The following is an 18,272-nucleotide window of genomic DNA, read 5'->3' as shown; positions in this document are numbered from 1 at the left end:
TTGATGTAACATACGGAGTTATCACTGGAGAGTGTTTGATGTAACATACGGAGTTATCACTGCACAGTGTTTGATGTAACATACGGAGTTACCACTGGAGTGTTTGATGTAACATACGGAGTTATCACTGCAGAGTGTTTGATGTAACATACGGAGTTACCACTGCAGAGTGTTTGATGTAACATACGAAGTTATCACTGCAGAGTGTTTGATGTAACATACGGAGTTACCACTGGAGTGTTTGATGTAACATACGGTGTTATCACTGCAGAGTGTTTGATGTAACATACGGAGTTACCACTGGTGTGTTTGATGTAACATACGGAGTTATCACTGCAGAGTGTTTGATGTAACATATGGAGTTACCACTGGAGTGTTTGATGTAACATATGGAGTTATCACTGCAGAGTGTTTGATGTAACATATGGAGTTACCACTGGAGAGTGCTTGATGTAACATACGGAGTTATCACTGCAGAGTGTTTGATGTAACATATGAAGTTATCACTGGAGAGTGTTTGATGTAACATACGGAGTTATCACTGCAGAGTGTTTGATGTAACATACGGAGTTATCACTGCAGAGTGTTTGATGTAACATACGGAGTTACCACTTGAGTGTTTGATGTAACATACGGAGTTATCACTGCAGAGTGTTTGATGTAACATATGGAGTTACCACTGGAGTGTTTGATGTAACATACGGAGTTATCACTGGAGAGTGTTTGATGTAACATACGGAGTTATCACTGGAGAGTGTTTGATGTAACATACGGAGTTATCACTGCAGAGTGTTTGATGTAACATATGGAGTTATCACTGGGGAGTGTTTGAAGTAACATATGGAGTTATCACTGAAGAGTGTTTGATGTAATGTTAAGTATATTTAAATTATCATGTACATGTTTCTTAAAGGTGATATACCCTAACTGTTCCTAAAAATGTTGCCTTGAATAATGACAGTGAACCAACTTCTCAGACAACGTCATATGATATCAAAGTACTTCTTTGATAATCTCAAATAAACTCTTAATCTATACAGCTGTAGGTATGAGAAGAACAAAACTCATTACTTATGCAGCTGTGAATATGCGTCATAATTAATACAGCTGTGAACATGAGGAGTTCAAAAGTCATGATTTGTTCAGCTTTGAATGCTGAAATTGAAAATCTGAGAAAATGAGATGTGCATATTTTAACAAAGCGAATAAATGCATGTCTGTTAAAAACAGAAACACTACTACTTTCTGTAGTAATCTCAAAGTAAACAATCATTCAGAAATCCTGCAGACAAGAAATTTAACAAGAATATTTGGTCAGTATTCTTTTACTGGGAAACTATTTAACTTCTCCTCTTGGAGAAAGCTTTGTCATTTCAAGATAATTTTATGACACTATCTAAAAACTTTATAAAAACTGTTAAGGCGCCCCTCATTCAATGTCCCACAAAAACTAGAGCACCAGATCCCCCATCTATGCATCTTAAAACAATAAACAACACATAAGCTAAAACTTTTACATGTACTTTGTAGCATAAATGAAAATATTTGAAAACCTTAATGTTTGCTCTATCAAATACTTTTCAGTCTGCTACAGGAAAGCTGAAAATATTCTTGTGTTCTAAATACAGAGTTTACGCAGCCTTTCTTTACACTGCCCTATGAATACAAAATAATTTCCCATAAAATAAATCTGAAATTTCTACTCCTATGAAATTTCATTAATCACGTTCTTTTATTATGTAAATTTATTCACTGTACCACAACCAGCTGTTTTGAAGAAGCATTTTCCTTACAAAACCTAAAGGTTACAAAACACAGAATTCATATGCTAGGTGTTCACCTAAATGTCACGAAGTTAATAACCTAAATGTCACAAAATACAAAACACTCATATCATATGCTAGGTGTTAACTAAAATTCCATAAAAACAATTTTGTATAATAGGCTAGATGTAAATCCAAAATGTCACAAAATACAAATTCTCATATCATTATGCTAGGTGTTAACCTAAATGTCACAAAATATGGAATTCTATTATCATATGCTAGGTGTTAACCTTAGTATCACATTCAAATGATAACTTCCAAAATATAAATAGTAAATCCAAACTCTCTTGCTGAATTGTATGACAATTCAAAAAAATACTTTTGTCGAACCAATACAATTTTAGGTCATATGGCGACTTTCCAGCTTTGCTGGTGGAGTAAGACCCCACAAAAATATTGATTTGAATAATGTGAAATGATATTCATTCCTCAAATGAATTATTTGTATGCTTTTTTTCTCCTTTTAATATTATCCGCTGATAAGTTCTATACAGCAGCATTATGACAATTCAAGACTACAGAATGGTAAACCTAATGCAGCCCTCTAGGAAACTATCACTTTTTTCCTATTTCTGTCCCTCGATCTCTCTTTCAATTTCTGTATTGGAACACAGTCTTTATTAAATAGTCTTCATTAAATAAAATAGCACTAGACTTTTGTCAACATTAAACAAATCCAAATGCTTTTGTCTTGATTGCTAACAGTAGTTTAGTTTTCAGTATTTGTTTTGTGGTATAAATTGGGATATACAGTCTAGATATACATGTATTGGCTGTCGGTAGATGATCATCGTCAGCTGGACGTATTGTGATGCTTGGCATCGGCTGAAAGCCCTCCTCACTGGCGGGTAATGCAGGACTAGATGTCCAGAAATATACCTGAAAAGTAATAATAAAGACATAAGAATAGGTCTTCACCTTTTAATTTATCTGATGAATTCAACAGTTTAAACAGTATTTTATTCAGGTATTATATAATATTTACATGTATACAGCAAAACTCTGAACGCTCAAAGTCACAGAATCAGCTCAATTCTTAAATTATACAAAGATTTGAGACATCCAAAAATAGAAAATGAAAGGAAATTGAGTGAGGACCATATAAACTGCTTGTGTCAGGCACTTTGCTTGAGCCATCAATGCTCAATGTGTTGTTTCTCTGTACATGTATATATTATCATGTATATATTATAAACATAAAACACGATACTTCAGCAAAATAAACATACTGATAAAATTTGAAATCAAACCTAAGAAGACACAAATACCAATTCTATCAACACCTGCAAATAACATGAGTAAAAACTACTTCTAAGCAGACAAAAATACCAATTCATTCTATCAACACCTGCCTTTAACTTAGGTATAAACTAACAATTTGGATGCATTTTCCTTCCAGATTATTTGTCTAATTTTAAGTTTCAAGTTCATAAACCTAGCTGCAAATCATGCTTCTCCATTCTACAAAATATCTGTTGTTTTAACCGGCAGTTTCATACATTTGCATCACTTCTTGTTTGTTTGATCCAGGTTTAGCGCCGTTTTTCAACACTATTTCAGTTACGTAACAGCGGCCAGTTGATGTAACCAGTGTACCTGGATTCTGTACCAGTATTAATATGTTCTCCACAAGTAACTGCCACCTTCTCCACAAGAATCAGGTGGAAGACAAATGATTTCAGACACAACACCTTTTATCAAATTGTCATGGACAATTTATGTCTCAAACTCTGGGCTCCAGGTTCTGTGGACCTGCGCTCTCCCTGTTGAGGGCTTGCATCACTTGTTGAGATATGAACTTATTTGAAAAGTTATCTGTCGACAGATTTTCCTCTGGTACACGTTTTCTAACAATTTGGGTCCAGACTGATGCAACTGTATGGCGATATCCTGGAGGAATCCTTTACTTTACCAAAAGCACAAGATATCTACACTGAAAAATACATGTACATACCAAGTCCTGCCTCTCCTGGTTGTTCATTTTTTCCACCACAGACCAGAACCAGCGCTTGAATCTCTGTACCTTCTCATTACTCTCACCTGCAATGTTCACAGATGTATGAGCAACGTAACAAAAACAGGAGGTCAAATGGAAAATAATGTCATACTGTGAAATCATTCACATTCATGGGGGAATAATTTTTGTAGGTTCCATCTTTATATAAATCCATGAAATTAACTCGAGACAAATAAGCACATATTCCTTTTATTTCATTTTAAAATTTGAAATCCACAAAAGTTCATAAAATTTACTTATATTCATTATTAGATTTCATGCTACTGCTTAAAAAGATCAGGGATCATTGGAAGATCAAATGACTTGAGACTGAATTAAATCTCAAAATACAAACAAGTTTTAAATTTGTTTGACCTCAAACATCGTTATTCATTTTTTGGTTGTGTTTAATTTGACACAGGTACTATTCAGATAGCATGGCAATTTCAGTTTAACTGGTGAAGACAGACCTGAAGTTCCCCCTTGGCAATATTTTAGACATATGCAGGAACCAGGGTAGAACCACTAGCATTCCATAAACCAGATGGATAGCTTCCTCAACACCCTAAGCTGGATTTGAAACCCAAATTTTGAGGATACAGCGATTTCAAGTGAGCCAACTTGTTAGACTTTACCATCCTGACCGCACATCATAATACAGAGATAATCTCAAGAAAATGATCAGGACAAATATAAATGAGCTGCGCCATGAGAAAACCAACATAGTGGGTTTGCGACCAGCATGGATCCAGACCAGCCTGCGCATCCTTGCAGTCTGGTCAGGATCCATGCTGATCGCTATCAAAGCCTATTGGAATTAGAGAAACTGTTAGCGAACAGCATGGATCCTGACCAGACTATTTGGGTGTGCAGACTGATCTAGATCCATGCTGGTCGCAAACCCACTATGTTGGTTTTTTCATGGCACGGCTCTTAATGAGCACCACTGTCTGAAAACCAACATTAGCGCATTGCAACCAGTAGCTCCAGATCAGACTGCACTGGATCTGTACTGTTCGCTTAACAATTGCAAATAAGAACTGAAACTTATAATTAAACATTATGGTTGTGGGGATAAACAAACAGCACTGACCGTTGCAAAGCTCTGACACTGGTTTTCACACAGTGGCACTCAAAAAGAAGATAAAGGGTGAATAAAATACATATCAACCCTTATCATGCTGGACATGACTGATTCTTTCTTTGCGACCAGTGTAGCTCATGAACAGCCTGCACATCCTTGCAGTCTGATCAAGATCTGCACTGCTGCCATTCAGTCAGTATCTTTTATCTTTTTTGGTAAGCACCCCTTTTAACAATTAATGGTACTGTCCAAATTGAAAGATGGACAAGTTTATTAAAGAAATTTAGCAGGGTAAGTATTAAAGTTAATGGTGCACACTTACTACTTTCATCATTAAAAGATGTGTAGCTGATGAGTGTCTGTACATTGATGGTGCCTACACCATTTAACAGCAGTCTCAGATCTTCAGATGTCAAGCCTTCTAATGAATTGGATGGTATCACATCAAATACTCCCATTCTTAACCTCTGAAATCATATAATTTATATCAGGATACAAGATGCTTTCATCAATCATTATGTAATAATAAAAATTCACTTGACAAGATCCTGCGCTGTCATGAAAGACCAGATCCTGCTTTGTCATGAAATTCAAGCCCTACTGAAAAATAAGTCTTAGTGAGGCTATAAGTACCCTCTTTTTAAATCAGAATTAAGTTCCTCAAGAAGAAAAGATCTGTGAGGTATATTATTATTATATCCTATAATTTAATATTTAGTATTCTATTTCTTTCACTATGCAAGATGTACATGGACAGCCTTTTTTACTTCAAAACTTTCTTTTACAGCCCAAAGATTTATAACTGAGTCTTCTATTATGAGATTTTCAGATGCTGCATTTGATATGGAAAATTACGTTTTACCTTGAGAGCTTTTTCAGCCACTTTCACCATCCTATATTCAGCGTATCTACGTACATAATCATGCACATTCTGAGCTGTGACCTCTATATCTGTCCCACCAGGTACTAACTCTACCTGTTCGCCACCCTGTAAAATATACTTCAGTAAAACAAAATTTCACATTTGCTTCAATGTTAGACTCTTCAACATAATTTAGACCTCAAGCCACTTTCAGTCTTCAAATGGTTGAGAAAAACCTCAGGTATCCCTTCAAACATTATTTCTGACATGACGGAGGATCGAATTTTGTTCATATAGCAACCTCCTGCTTTCAAAACAGGAAAATTATTTCATGCAAAGACACTAGAAAGAATTCCACCTAAAACAGGCTTTCAAACCCTCCCTGCAGTGTCAGGCTAGTGATCTGAAGTCTGTAACCTTAACCACATGGCCCTAAAGACCCATTTCATCTTCACTTAAATAGGACAGAAAGATAAATAAACTGCTCATCTAAACTGTTTCCTCATATATATTTATTTAACCCATAGCATGCTGGACACGATTGATTCTGCCTTTGCGACCAGTGTAGATAATTATCTGCCTTCAAATTTGTGCAGTCTAATCATGATCTGCAACGTTTGCTATTCAGTCAGTATCTTTTTGGTAAACACCCCTCTTAACAGTTTATGGTACTGTCTAAATTATAAGATGGACAAGTTCATTTTAGAAATTTAACATGTCCTGAAAGGAGGAGCAATAATAGCAACAGTGCAAGCTGAAGCTACAACTACAACCCTACAAACACTGGTTCAAGCTGATGTCAAATTACCTAACATATTACTGACAAAAATCATTTTAAGTTTAATATGATACATGTATATTTGCATCAAGCAGCGTTAAAGATATCAGGATGGAGCAGTTATGACTGGTAATCTGCTGTTGGGTTCTATTGTTGTATGACAACTTTCCAGCTTTTGATGATAAAGAGGCCAGGTGCCCCTTGGGTCATAACTGCAGGCACAGGCAGGCAACGGGGTGGAACCACTGACCATTTATAAATAGCAAGCTACTAATCTAGTTGATAAAACAGTTTAACTGTAATTTCATACCTCTTCTGCACAAAGTTCCACACAGAAGTTCATGTCTAGTGCCTGGAACATAAGGGAAGCATCTTTCGTCTCAGAGTCCAGAACAAGTTGCCGTAAACTTTCATACATCACAGGATCAAAGAATGCCAAATCATGCCAGCCGATTTTCCTCCCAAGAATGTATTTCAGCACATGACGATTAAGAAACAATGGACACATCTCGTTTTGTAGAAGACATAATCCTAAAATCCTGCAGGGGTGATAAATAAAACATATATTTTGTTTCTTGGTGTAATGCAATACTTTCCATAAAACAAACTACAGCAAATGTGTAATTTAACAGATTCATTAACTAGGCATAAACCATTTAGCATCATGGACGTAAAAAACTAAAGTACAGTGCTACAACAATATGCCCCTCTTTGGGTATGAAAAGATGATCTCCATCAGGAGAGGTGAGCTTGCCTTTCTCCTACATCGAGTCCTATCATAACAAACAAACATTTATGAGCTTTATTTAATTCTGCAGTGGATTATTGTCTAAAACTACATATTAAAACATTAGAGAAAATTTTGAAAACACACCTTCCAACATTCCTAAATGCATTTAATCTTTCCGGAGACCCCTTCCCGGGACGTAAAGTGTAATATCCTCGTTTTCCTGGCTGCCAGAATAACGGAGCATTATCTTCAAGATCATCATCGTCTTCAATGTCACTACGTCTGTCAGTCTGTGACGCTGGTTTCTTTTTCTTTCCAGAATTGGTTCCGGTTGAAGACAGGTTGAAAATGTCGAGATCTAACAATGCTTCTGCATTCAGTTCTCTTTGCTCTCTGAAGCAAGTTTTCATAATTTATAATACTATTCATGTGTTATAAAATAAATGAGCGTGCCATGAGAAAACCAACATAGTGCATTTGCCACCAGCATGGATCCAGGATCCATGCTGTTTGCTAACAGTTTTTCTAGTTGCAATAGGCTTTGACAGCGAACAGCATGGATCATGACCGGAATGCACAAGCTGGTCTGGATCCATGCTGATCGCAAATGCAATATGATGGTTTCTAATGGCGCGGCTCAATAATGTGCAGACAACGAACCTTGCACTCTACAAGCTACTGCAACATTTTGGTTTTGTGTACCTCACAGATTACTTCAGTAAAGTTAAACTATAATTTAATGCACAAATACTGAAAACGAATTAACCAAACTTTCAGTGTACTGGTAAAAAAAACCCCAAAAAACTTTCAAACTAAACAAGTTAACTAATGAAACAAGAGCTGTCACTAATGGCGACAAATGTCCCCGTAGCGCCTTGACCTTTGACCTGGTGACCCCAAAGTCAGTATGGGTCGTGTACTCAATAAGTACTATCAGCATGTGAAGTTTGAGGGTCCTGGGTGCAGTGGTTCGCCAGTAAAGTGCCTTCATGCAAAAAGTTAATGTTGTGACGAACAAACAAACTAACGGACAGACAGTTGAAAACTAATATGCCTCCCTTCGGGGGCATAAAAAAAGATATTCATAAGAAATGAAATACCAATGATATACCATTAATATCAATAACTTTCCTTATAATTTCGTAAAACAATCACAAAATTGTACCTGGTATTATGAGACATGCAGATGTCTACAGCTTCATCTACACGTTGTCTCAGTGTTTCCTCCGATGTTAACATCACTAACAACTGAGCTGGGGACAACTCTAATAACATTCCAGTTATCTTTGGAGCCAATGCCTTTATGTATACAGATAAGCAAGTGAATGTTAAAAATTTGACACATACTTCTCAACTTCAAGACTGTTTTTTTTATCCATAACTTCGCTTTTAAATTAAATTTGCCTTTAAGTATTGAAATCAATATTGTGTAAAATACAAATAGTTTCTAAAATTTCACTAGAAAAATTACATATCAAAAACAGTTCTCATTAAAGAAGAATTAAGGAAAGTTTTTCCCATACAACTATAAATTAAGGCTAAATCTATACCATAAAGTAAACAGCTGCTGCTTTAAATATAGAGCGAAAAGTACATAAACCTGGTTAATGTTCTTTATGCCAATCTGTTTGAATACAGTATGTCTTAATTAATTTTTTTCCATCTCTGATTTAGGTGGGAATACATTCAGAAACAAACATAGGAGAAAGCAATGGCACAAACTCGAGGAGACATTATAAAATTTATTTGTGACACATTTATAGTTGTAACACTAGCTACAAAATGCTTCAAACCTAATGCACAAGCAATATCTTACCGGCTGGAGTGCTCTGACTCTGGGGAATAACCTCTCGCCGAGCTGCCGCCTATATTGTGTCATTGTATCACTGCTGCCCTCTGGTGGGGGCTCCGGATTGCTGGAAGGGTTTGGATTTGCATCAGATGGCATGTAAAATGGTGGTGCATCGTATGAAAGAGTGCGTCTGGAGTCACGTTCTCTACTACTGCGTCTCTGGGATGAAGACGTGCGTTGTCTCTCTCGCTCACGCTCACGTTCTCTCTCCCTCGTTCTCAATCTCTGGATTAGATCTAAAAATACACATCAAAATAAATAAAGTTTCTTGTTTATCTCTAATCAACACATATGAAGGAGATGGAACAAATATCTTTACTTTTGACATCTCTATCTTGTTAACTGTGAAATGATTACTATTCTGGGTGGGGTAAGAAAGGTGTTATCCTTTTGTGGTTGTAATAGTAAGTAAAAATATCAACAAGAAGCAATATAACATGTCTACTATTTTTCATTTTTGAAATTTGAATTCAATAATCTCCCCTTAATACTCATTGTGCAGGAACCATGTAATTTCATGCCAACAAAACTTAATGAGTCCTCAGCATTGGTCTTGATAGTAGCTTGGTACTTACTGTATTGTAAACTTTTGCTGCCAACCATTATACTCTCAAGGGGAGGTAACTTTTCTTGTGACAGCACCGCCTGAAATACGTAACACCAGTTGCTTCAGTATTATACAAGTATGAGTAAACAATGGTATCTGGTTTACAACTGTCAATGTAACTGCTATAAAACTAAATATTGAGACCTGTCCTAACAAGCAGCCTTGCCAACACTCAATTTCAAGACCGAGTTAATACATAAAAGTTTTGCAGGCCTCTTTGACCAATTGGTTAAGGATAGTAACTTTGATTCACTAGCACTCCACCAATGCAGGCTTAAGTTGGAGTCGAATTCTTTCAAGTGAGGAAGGCATTTTGGTCACTGCTGGTTTCTCACTGGGGTGGAATAATACTACGAGCCACTCCTCATCATGCATTCAGAAAAGTTACCATGAACTATGAAGTTACCATGAACTATGAACTGTGTTTGTAGGACTTAATCTTTATAATGTTGGGACACAATTGATTCTTTCTTTGCGACCAGTGCAGATCATGATAAGCCTGTACATCCAGATCTGCATGGTTCACCATTCAGTCAGTATCTTTTTGGTAAGCACCCCTTTAAACAGTTAATGACACCATACAAATTGAAAGATGAACAAGTTCATCATACTTATTATATTAGAAATTCAGCAGGGTAAGGGTTGAGGAAGTGGACCCATGATAATACAAAATGTACATGGCAATACCTGCGTGCTAACATACTAACTGCTAAACTGGCATATTTCAGCTGTAATAGAAATTCCTTTTTTATAATAACAGAAGCATGCTGAAACTGCATATGAAAAATATGAAAAAAAAATGGAAACTGCTGACTGTCTTAACAGGTCCATCATCTTAAATCTAACAATAATTAGTTGTGTAAACATTTCAAGAAGATATATCTTACATTAGCTAAGGCAGTATAGAAACTCCGGGCCACTCCGCTTCCCTCTCCCGGCTCATCAGTAAATGTGACCTTGACCCTATGCACAGCAAGTGGCGGTCCGCTTGTATTAGTACGGCGGTTAAAGTATGTATTTAACTGTTTGAAAGACTGAGTAATTAGCTGGTTTCTAGATCTCACAACCTGAAATATTTATAAATTTACAAATTAACAGTAAGAAGCACAGTACAGTAGTTCAATTTCTTTTGTGAAAAAAAAAATCAAAATGAAAAGCATTGGATTAATGTTGTAACTTTCTATAGTAAAAACATCATGAAGAATGAGGTATCAATGTCATGATCCCTGCACTGTTTACTTTAAATTTATGGTCCTGCAAATGAGCTGTTCAAATGAAATCTGTGACACTGTCCATGGGACAAAAGGAGACTTAAAAAGAAAGAATATAAGTAGTGACTGTTGACTTTTATTGGCAAAGAACTATCTCAGTTGTTCCTCAAATTCTTTCCAAGTCTTACAAGCATCACAGTTAAACAAATAAATTCAACAACATAAAATGCTAATAGTCTTCAAACAAGTGTTATCTAAACATGCTGCAAAGACTACCAATTTGTTGGTTTATAATTACACATTAAAACTACACCATCTTGAAGTTGCATGGTGCTTTGGAAAGGTTCTTTGCAGTATCATTAAATGAAAACTTTCAATGCATGTTAAAGACCATCAAATAGGATATCTGCAAAACAGAAAAATTATAAACTAATAATCAAAAAGATTTGACCCCTACCTCAAGACTAAGATCTCTCTGCTGTGAGTTGCGTATTTTCTCCATCTCTCGTCGGAACTTACTCTCCTTCACTGGAAATCCACCAAGCTCGCTTATCACTGAGCCCTGCTCGGCCCCTACGTCGTCACAAAAGACACGTCCAAACAGATCCAATGCTAACCGCCATCTTCCTAGCAGTGCATCATGGGATATCATCTGAGATCTGGTTGGAGGTTGTCTACATGACAAAAATGTCAGGTTATCTTAGTTAATTCTCACAAATACAAGCTTGATTTATACAACCGATGCATATAAAGTATTTTTGGGTAGGAAAGGCAGATAAGATGATCATCACAACTATTATAAGCACTTTTGCCTTATCATCTACAATGTTCACAGCACTGACAGATCGCCAATAAGTGATCCATGACCTGATCAACACTTTTCTTTTCATCGCTGACAAACTCCGACGTCTTGAAAATGCTCCCAAATAAACTAATAATTGACAGTTTAACCTATACATATCTATGACATAAAACCAATATATATGTTTAAAATTAGCATAATAAGTGGAATTATGCTATCACACATTAATTGGGAACCAGGATTTTTTTTGTACAACACTGACCTGGAAAGTTTCACCTATTCCAAACATTACTGTCGAGACTTGCATGATTTTTTTTCACCCTTATCTTTAAGAACACAGTTACTGCCTGAATTTTATATTATCCTGACAGAATGATTTTAAATATTATCATGTTTCCTCTTTACCTGGATGCAGCCTGTGAACCCTGGGAGGTTTCTATGTCAACAGTATTCGAGACATTCTCATTGGCTCCAACCATGTCCATCGGTGTATCCACAGAGCTGAAACAAACAAAATAACAAGCAGTTCATTTTACTTTGTAGGAAAGAAGTAAGATCATTCAAATCTTTATAAAAAACCTTTATGAATAAAATTGTTGTAGGAACTCTCCCATGTTCATCAAAACTGCAAGGAAATGAAGATCTTTAAAAAATAAAATAAAACGGGGATACCCAATTTTGTTTCAATGGCAACATTAAATGGCACAAGTGATTTAAACACAGCATTAACTTTTTAACATATTTACGAATTTGTTACGCGCCAAAAATTAAACAGGTTATTTGAAATATTTGATTTTCACAAGACTACAGAATTTCCTATCTATTATTTGTAATAAAAATAAATTCAAAATTTGTTAAGTGAAAACATAAATGACTTTCAACATGCTGTGTCATTAAAGTGAGATTTTGTAGACAAAATTTTATGCTTTATGTTTTTTTGGGTTTTTTTTTTTTGGAGTAGCTATTTCGTGGGGATATTAGTTTTGTAGATATTGACATCTGAATACGAAATGAATGTGAATTTTAGGTGTTTGGCAGTACCTAATTTTGTGGATTAACTCGACAATAAAATCCATGAAAATTAGTCTCTATAAAAAATTATCCATTTCACATTAAGTAAAATTCCAATTCTATTCCAAATGATGTCTTTTATTAAAATTCTATTATTTAAAATGTAATAAGACATTTTTCTTCCAAAAATATTCTCAATTGTTGCGATAAGAATTTTATAGCCAGCTTAATGCTCCACCAAAATAAATGACTTTTATCACCTTCAGAACATCTAAAATATATCTTTCCTAACCTGTTGTTTGGTGTAGCTGTTGGTCGAGCTGGTACTGGTTGTAGCGTGGTTAAAGCTGCTGCTGACTTGCTTAAATCCAGGGAACCATCTGTATCCATACTTAATGGCATGTCTTGAGTCCGGCTTGAACCTGCAACCTGGCTGGAACCAGTATCACTAGATCTGCCTGAACTCAGGTCCAGACTTCTACCCTCTACACGAGAAAGATCCAAACTTCCGATTTCTGAGTTGCTTGTATTTTCTGGGTATGAAGAGTCAGTCTGAGAAAGACTTGAACCTGCAATACCATGGCTTGGTGGAGTTATTGGTGAAGAGTCTGGGAAACTTGGTGCAACCGACATTGCTCCCTGACTCCCTCCCAGTGAGCTGCCTTGTAGAGAATCAGACCTGGCACCAGGTCGAACTGGACTCTCCCCAGTTACACTATACTCGGTAACCCCACTGCTACCAGAGAGCTGTGACTGCAGCGGAACTGACCTATCAGAGGCTGTTGCCACGGTATCTGTCACATTACTGCTCACTGCTATACCACTGCTTCCTGCACTATCTTGGTACGATAGCGACCCCCCTGTGGTCATTTCCATGGAAACTGACATGTCCATTGCAACAGGTTGTGTACTTTGAGAACTGTCAGCAGCACTAGAATCACTTGTTACAGTAGCCGACCTTGCTTGATTGGTACTGAGATCTAAACTTGTCTCTTGACTAGAAACCTCTAAATCTCTCTCCAGTGAAGCTGAAAGAAAACATATCAATATTTAGTACATATGCAGGCAATAATATAAATGTATGAAAAGAACAGACTTCACTGAAGTACACGAGAAAAAAAGAAAACAAGAGCTATTGCTAAAACACATATGCCAGGGATCAGCCTAGGTCAAAATTTTAGGGAGAAGTGACAGAATTTAGGGAGAAGTTGAGAAATTTAAGGAGAAGCATCGGCATAGCATTCAGTTTCTTGCCTATATATATCCACTTTCTATGGGTTTAGCTGTAACTTATAAACAGTAATTATTTAAGGAAATTGATTCTTGCATTATCATTTTCATGAATTTCTAAATAAAGTATAAACTTAGCTATGAAAAAGTCGCCTTCAAATTTTTATCCGAAATTTACATGTCCGAAATTCGTAAATTTAACAGGTACACGATCAGAACGGCGAAAAAATTTTCATTAATGTTTCGATTCTTTTATAATGCCCGATTTTTGCACCAACTTGTTCAGATTTATACATTTAATTTTTTTTTTTTTTTTTTCGAAAATAATACCAAACTCGTAGTTAATGGCGATCTTTTTACAATATTTTGTACGGCAGTTCTGACGTCCGCGAAATCATTTTTTATCCACAGTACCCGAGCCGTTCATTTACAGAAATTGACCGTAATTATGGTAATTGAAATAATTTTTGAAGTAATCTTTAATAAAATGAAAGAATAATATACAATTGTTGCATAAAATCATGCTCTCGTTACGTTTATCGGCTTTTTACACGCCGATTGAAAATTTTCAAAATGGCGCCTTACAATATTATTGATTGACACTGTTAGATATTAACGCTACGATTGGCTGAAGTTTGACAGGCGAGTAGGCGGGGTTGACTATGGATTTATCGATAATTTAATCTAGAATATGCATCAAGTTTTGCAACTTTAAGTAAACAGATAATAACTCGCTGAAAAACTCGGCGACTTGGATTTCGCCCGGAGGCGATAATTAGGCGAAGTGGCCGACTTTAAAGCGACGATATCGCTCAAATCGCCTTGTAGGCTGATCCCTGTATGCTCTTCAAGATAGTCTGTTGGGAGGTGACTGGGCGAGCAATTTTCTGTCTCAACTATGCTGTGACCTTGACCTTTTACCTAATGACCCCTGACCAGTAAGGTCATGAAGTTTAATGGCATTAAGCATTCACCAACTATTGATCATAAACCATTAAAAAAAATTTTAGTTTCCAGGTAACTATGACCCTGACCTTTGTCATGCTGACCCCAGATGTAATATAGGGACCATCTAATGGTAACACACTATTTGACTAATCAGTCAGGGGTGTAACTGTTTCAAGTTATGTAACTTATTTCAGTTATTTTTTCAAGCATTTTATAACCTGTATTAGTTATAAAAGTATAGTTAACTCAGGTAAGTTATTAAAAAAAAGTTGTTTTGCTGTTCTCACAAAGTGACCTTTAATGTGTAATTAGTAGCAAACTGTGGCAAATCAAATTCTCTTTTAGTCTGATCATGACCTGATAAGCATAATGGGATGTTAAGAGTTTTATAGCTTTAAAACTTCTGCGTAAAACTTTATCAGCCTTGCGTAAAAAAATTTACTGCATAGCTGGAAAGATAAAAGGTCATGGATTCAGGAAATTTTTGCATTAGTCTCATTCATAATGAAGAATTGGCACAGGAGGGCTTTGTAATATTTTATGATAACTGAAACAAGTTATGAAAGTATAAGCAGTAACTCAAATGGGTTATAATCGGCGATAACTTTAAACAGTTACACCCCTGACTGCTAATGTTATCTCCAGCAATTGATCAGAAATAATTTTCAGTCTTGTGGTAACTTTTACAAATGGAACATTTTGAAGGTCTAACTGGGTTCCTTCATTTCAATATCATGACAATATTATTACAAAATGGGTCTCCCTATATATGTATATGACAGACTTTTAAGTTGTTTTTTTTTCCCTGCAACAAATCTGTACAGTGGACATTAGCCTTGCCTTCTCATCAAACTCTAAATCCTTTCATCACCATACATTCCACTGAAGGTCAGAGTACTCTACACAAATTTTGAGTCAAGGAAAAATTGGAATAAACTATTGGAATGATTTAGATGTAAGCAGGTAGCTCTTTTAAGCACCAAAACAGAACAATTACATGACAAATTATGTCCTGGTTCCTACTGACTGGAAAATGACCATACATTCAGAATATTGTAACATTTTAGAACATTTCTAGGAAAGAAAGAAACTACCCACTACTCAATTTTTGACGGTTACAAGAGCATGACAAAGTAAGATTCAAAAGGGTCTAAAAATGTGATTACATAAGCTCTTTACTTTGCAAAAAATCATGATGAAAAATACCTGTTGCAGTTTGGCTTCTTGAAGGTGACTGACTGGCGATGACTGCTGTGTTCTGTGACTGGTTCACATCTGAGGTAACTGGTGCCATCACCATGGAAACAGGAGATTCAGAGTGACCTGGTAACCCTTGCACGCTTCCCGACTGTTGTATAATTACTGGGGTAGAGGACGGAGCCCTTGATGGGGATGGCGCTGATGTAATAACAGATTCTGAAGTCAAAGGTATATTCACAGCAGTAGTTCTTAAATCACTAGGCATGGGATCACTGATATTGAATATCGGTGAACTTGCCGACAACAGATTGCCTCCCATGCTGGCAGACGACATATTTGCAACTGATACATTAGCCGACATGGCTGTACTTGAATGAACTATGACACTTGGCTGATGAACTTCTGCCCTTTCTGTGGTTACCTGTGGTGTCAAGGAGACATTAACCACTGGATAAATACTCCGTACAGTTGGAGTACTAGATTGCACTGTGGTCTGTATTGTACTTGCCTCGCCCTGTGTTGACGCTCTTGTAGTTGGAACATTTGCATCATATGCTGACGAGAAAAAAGGAGAAGATATTGAGGGATCACCGGAATCCCAGACTGGTGCTGGTTGATATGTTGCTGATCGTACAATAACACTAGCACCTGTATTAGACTGGTTATCATTATTTCCACCAGGAACACTCGATTGTGAATCAGTCTGAATTTTACCAGACACTCCAGATTGGGATTCTGGCACTCTAACAGATAAAGATAAATGCAGTGGTAGTTTATCAAGCACACTTTCACTACCAGGTATATTCTTGTCATCAACTGTAGAATTAGGAACGACAGTCTGTTTTGCTACACCAAATAGATCTTCCCGCCTTGCATTTGGCTGCAACAGATGTGGCTGATCAGCCAGTGGCAAAGCTTGAACAAGCGGTGTCTGAAAGGGATCAGGTGGCGGACAACCCAAAAATAGAGTTGAGTCAGATCTTTGAAAAAATGAATGTTTGCGTCCTTGCTTTCCCGACATTTCACCGTCGCCATCTATACTTTCTGTGTCCATTGACATTGCATTGTTTAAATCATCATCATGGTCATCATTCTCGTTTTCATCATGCTCCTGCCATGATATCACAGATATTCCGTCTCGTAGAACATCTGTATCTGTATCAGTCCCACTCCTCATGTAGTAAATCAGGGCATCGAAGACGTAAGCAACATGTCGTAACGAGGCTATATCTATCACTGGAAGCGAGTCAGAGTGCTCATTGTTGTGAGACCTCATCAATGACAGTGCGTAGTTCAGGAAATCTCTCCTAGCATTACTACCATGGTCTGATGTACCTACAATGTAACAGTATAAATTGTTCATAAACATTTATTAAATTCTGTAAACAAGAAGTAAGCTTTTCATTCCTGGATTTTTCGATTCAATTACAATTTCTTTTCATCAAAATGGCATAAACATCATTCCAAATTTATTCCTGGATAGGTAACATTAAATGAGCCGTGCCATGAGAAAACCAACATACTGGGTCTGCGACCAGCATGGATCCAGACCAGCCTGCGCATCCGCGCAGTCTGGTCAGGATCCATGCTGTTCACTTTTAAAGTCTGTTGCAATTAGATAAACTGTTAGCAAACAGCATGGATCCTGACCTGACTGCGCGGATGCGCAGGCTGGTCTGGATCCATGCTGGTCACAAAGCCACTATGTTGGTTTTCTCATGGCGCAGCTCAATTCAGAATACCGAAGGACTGAGATTGTTATTGTCCTAATTATGTGCATTGATTTTCAAAGTTACATACTTTAATGACCAAAGCTTTCCCTCAGTTTTCTATGTAGTAAAAAAACTAAAAAGAATGTTGTTTGCCCAGATGAACATTTCTTTTTACAAAATTTCCTGGCAGTTTTTTTTTTGTACGTTTGAAATGTTAATGTTGTCATTATAAATTGCATCCTGGTACAGAATATAGGACATAGCAGACTTTTAATCCACTACTTATGTCCAAATAGTATGAAATTGTTTGTTTGTTGGCACGCAAATTTGAAACAGCTATTTCCTGGGAATATGAATTTATGTAATTCAAAGCTCAAAAATAAAATGAATGGGAATTTTACTGGTTTGTTGCGATTTGATTTC

The 18,272-nt window shown here is 36.6% G+C and overlaps 1 protein-coding gene across 1 annotated transcript in view; it reads right to left on the bottom strand.

Annotated features, from left to right (window-relative positions):
* Nucleotides 1-18,272, bottom strand: part of LOC123539959 (E3 ubiquitin-protein ligase UBR5-like) — a 243,411-nt gene that overhangs the window by 190,510 nt on the left and 34,629 nt on the right. The window contains exons 37-50 of the mRNA XM_053526796.1: nucleotides 16,144-17,472; nucleotides 13,052-13,787; nucleotides 12,154-12,249; nucleotides 11,404-11,620; nucleotides 10,623-10,802; nucleotides 9,704-9,773; nucleotides 9,093-9,364; nucleotides 8,442-8,575; nucleotides 7,421-7,669; nucleotides 6,857-7,085; nucleotides 5,769-5,894; nucleotides 5,229-5,373; nucleotides 3,781-3,866; nucleotides 1,913-2,705 (exon numbers count right to left, since the gene is read on the bottom strand). Of these exons, the coding sequence (XP_053382771.1) occupies nucleotides 2,493-2,705; nucleotides 3,781-3,866; nucleotides 5,229-5,373; nucleotides 5,769-5,894; nucleotides 6,857-7,085; nucleotides 7,421-7,669; nucleotides 8,442-8,575; nucleotides 9,093-9,364; nucleotides 9,704-9,773; nucleotides 10,623-10,802; nucleotides 11,404-11,620; nucleotides 12,154-12,249; nucleotides 13,052-13,787; nucleotides 16,144-17,472 (4,082 nt within the window). The 3' untranslated portion in view covers nucleotides 1,913-2,492. The remainder of the gene's footprint in view (nucleotides 1-1,912; nucleotides 2,706-3,780; nucleotides 3,867-5,228; nucleotides 5,374-5,768; nucleotides 5,895-6,856; nucleotides 7,086-7,420; nucleotides 7,670-8,441; nucleotides 8,576-9,092; nucleotides 9,365-9,703; nucleotides 9,774-10,622; nucleotides 10,803-11,403; nucleotides 11,621-12,153; nucleotides 12,250-13,051; nucleotides 13,788-16,143; nucleotides 17,473-18,272) is intronic.

The sequence above is a fragment of the Mercenaria mercenaria genome, chromosome 16, assembly GCF_021730395.1.
Source record: "Mercenaria mercenaria strain notata chromosome 16, MADL_Memer_1, whole genome shotgun sequence".
Classification (NCBI taxonomy): Eukaryota; Metazoa; Mollusca; class Bivalvia; order Venerida; family Veneridae; genus Mercenaria; species Mercenaria mercenaria.
This window is presented reverse-complemented; position numbering and strand designations above follow the sequence as displayed.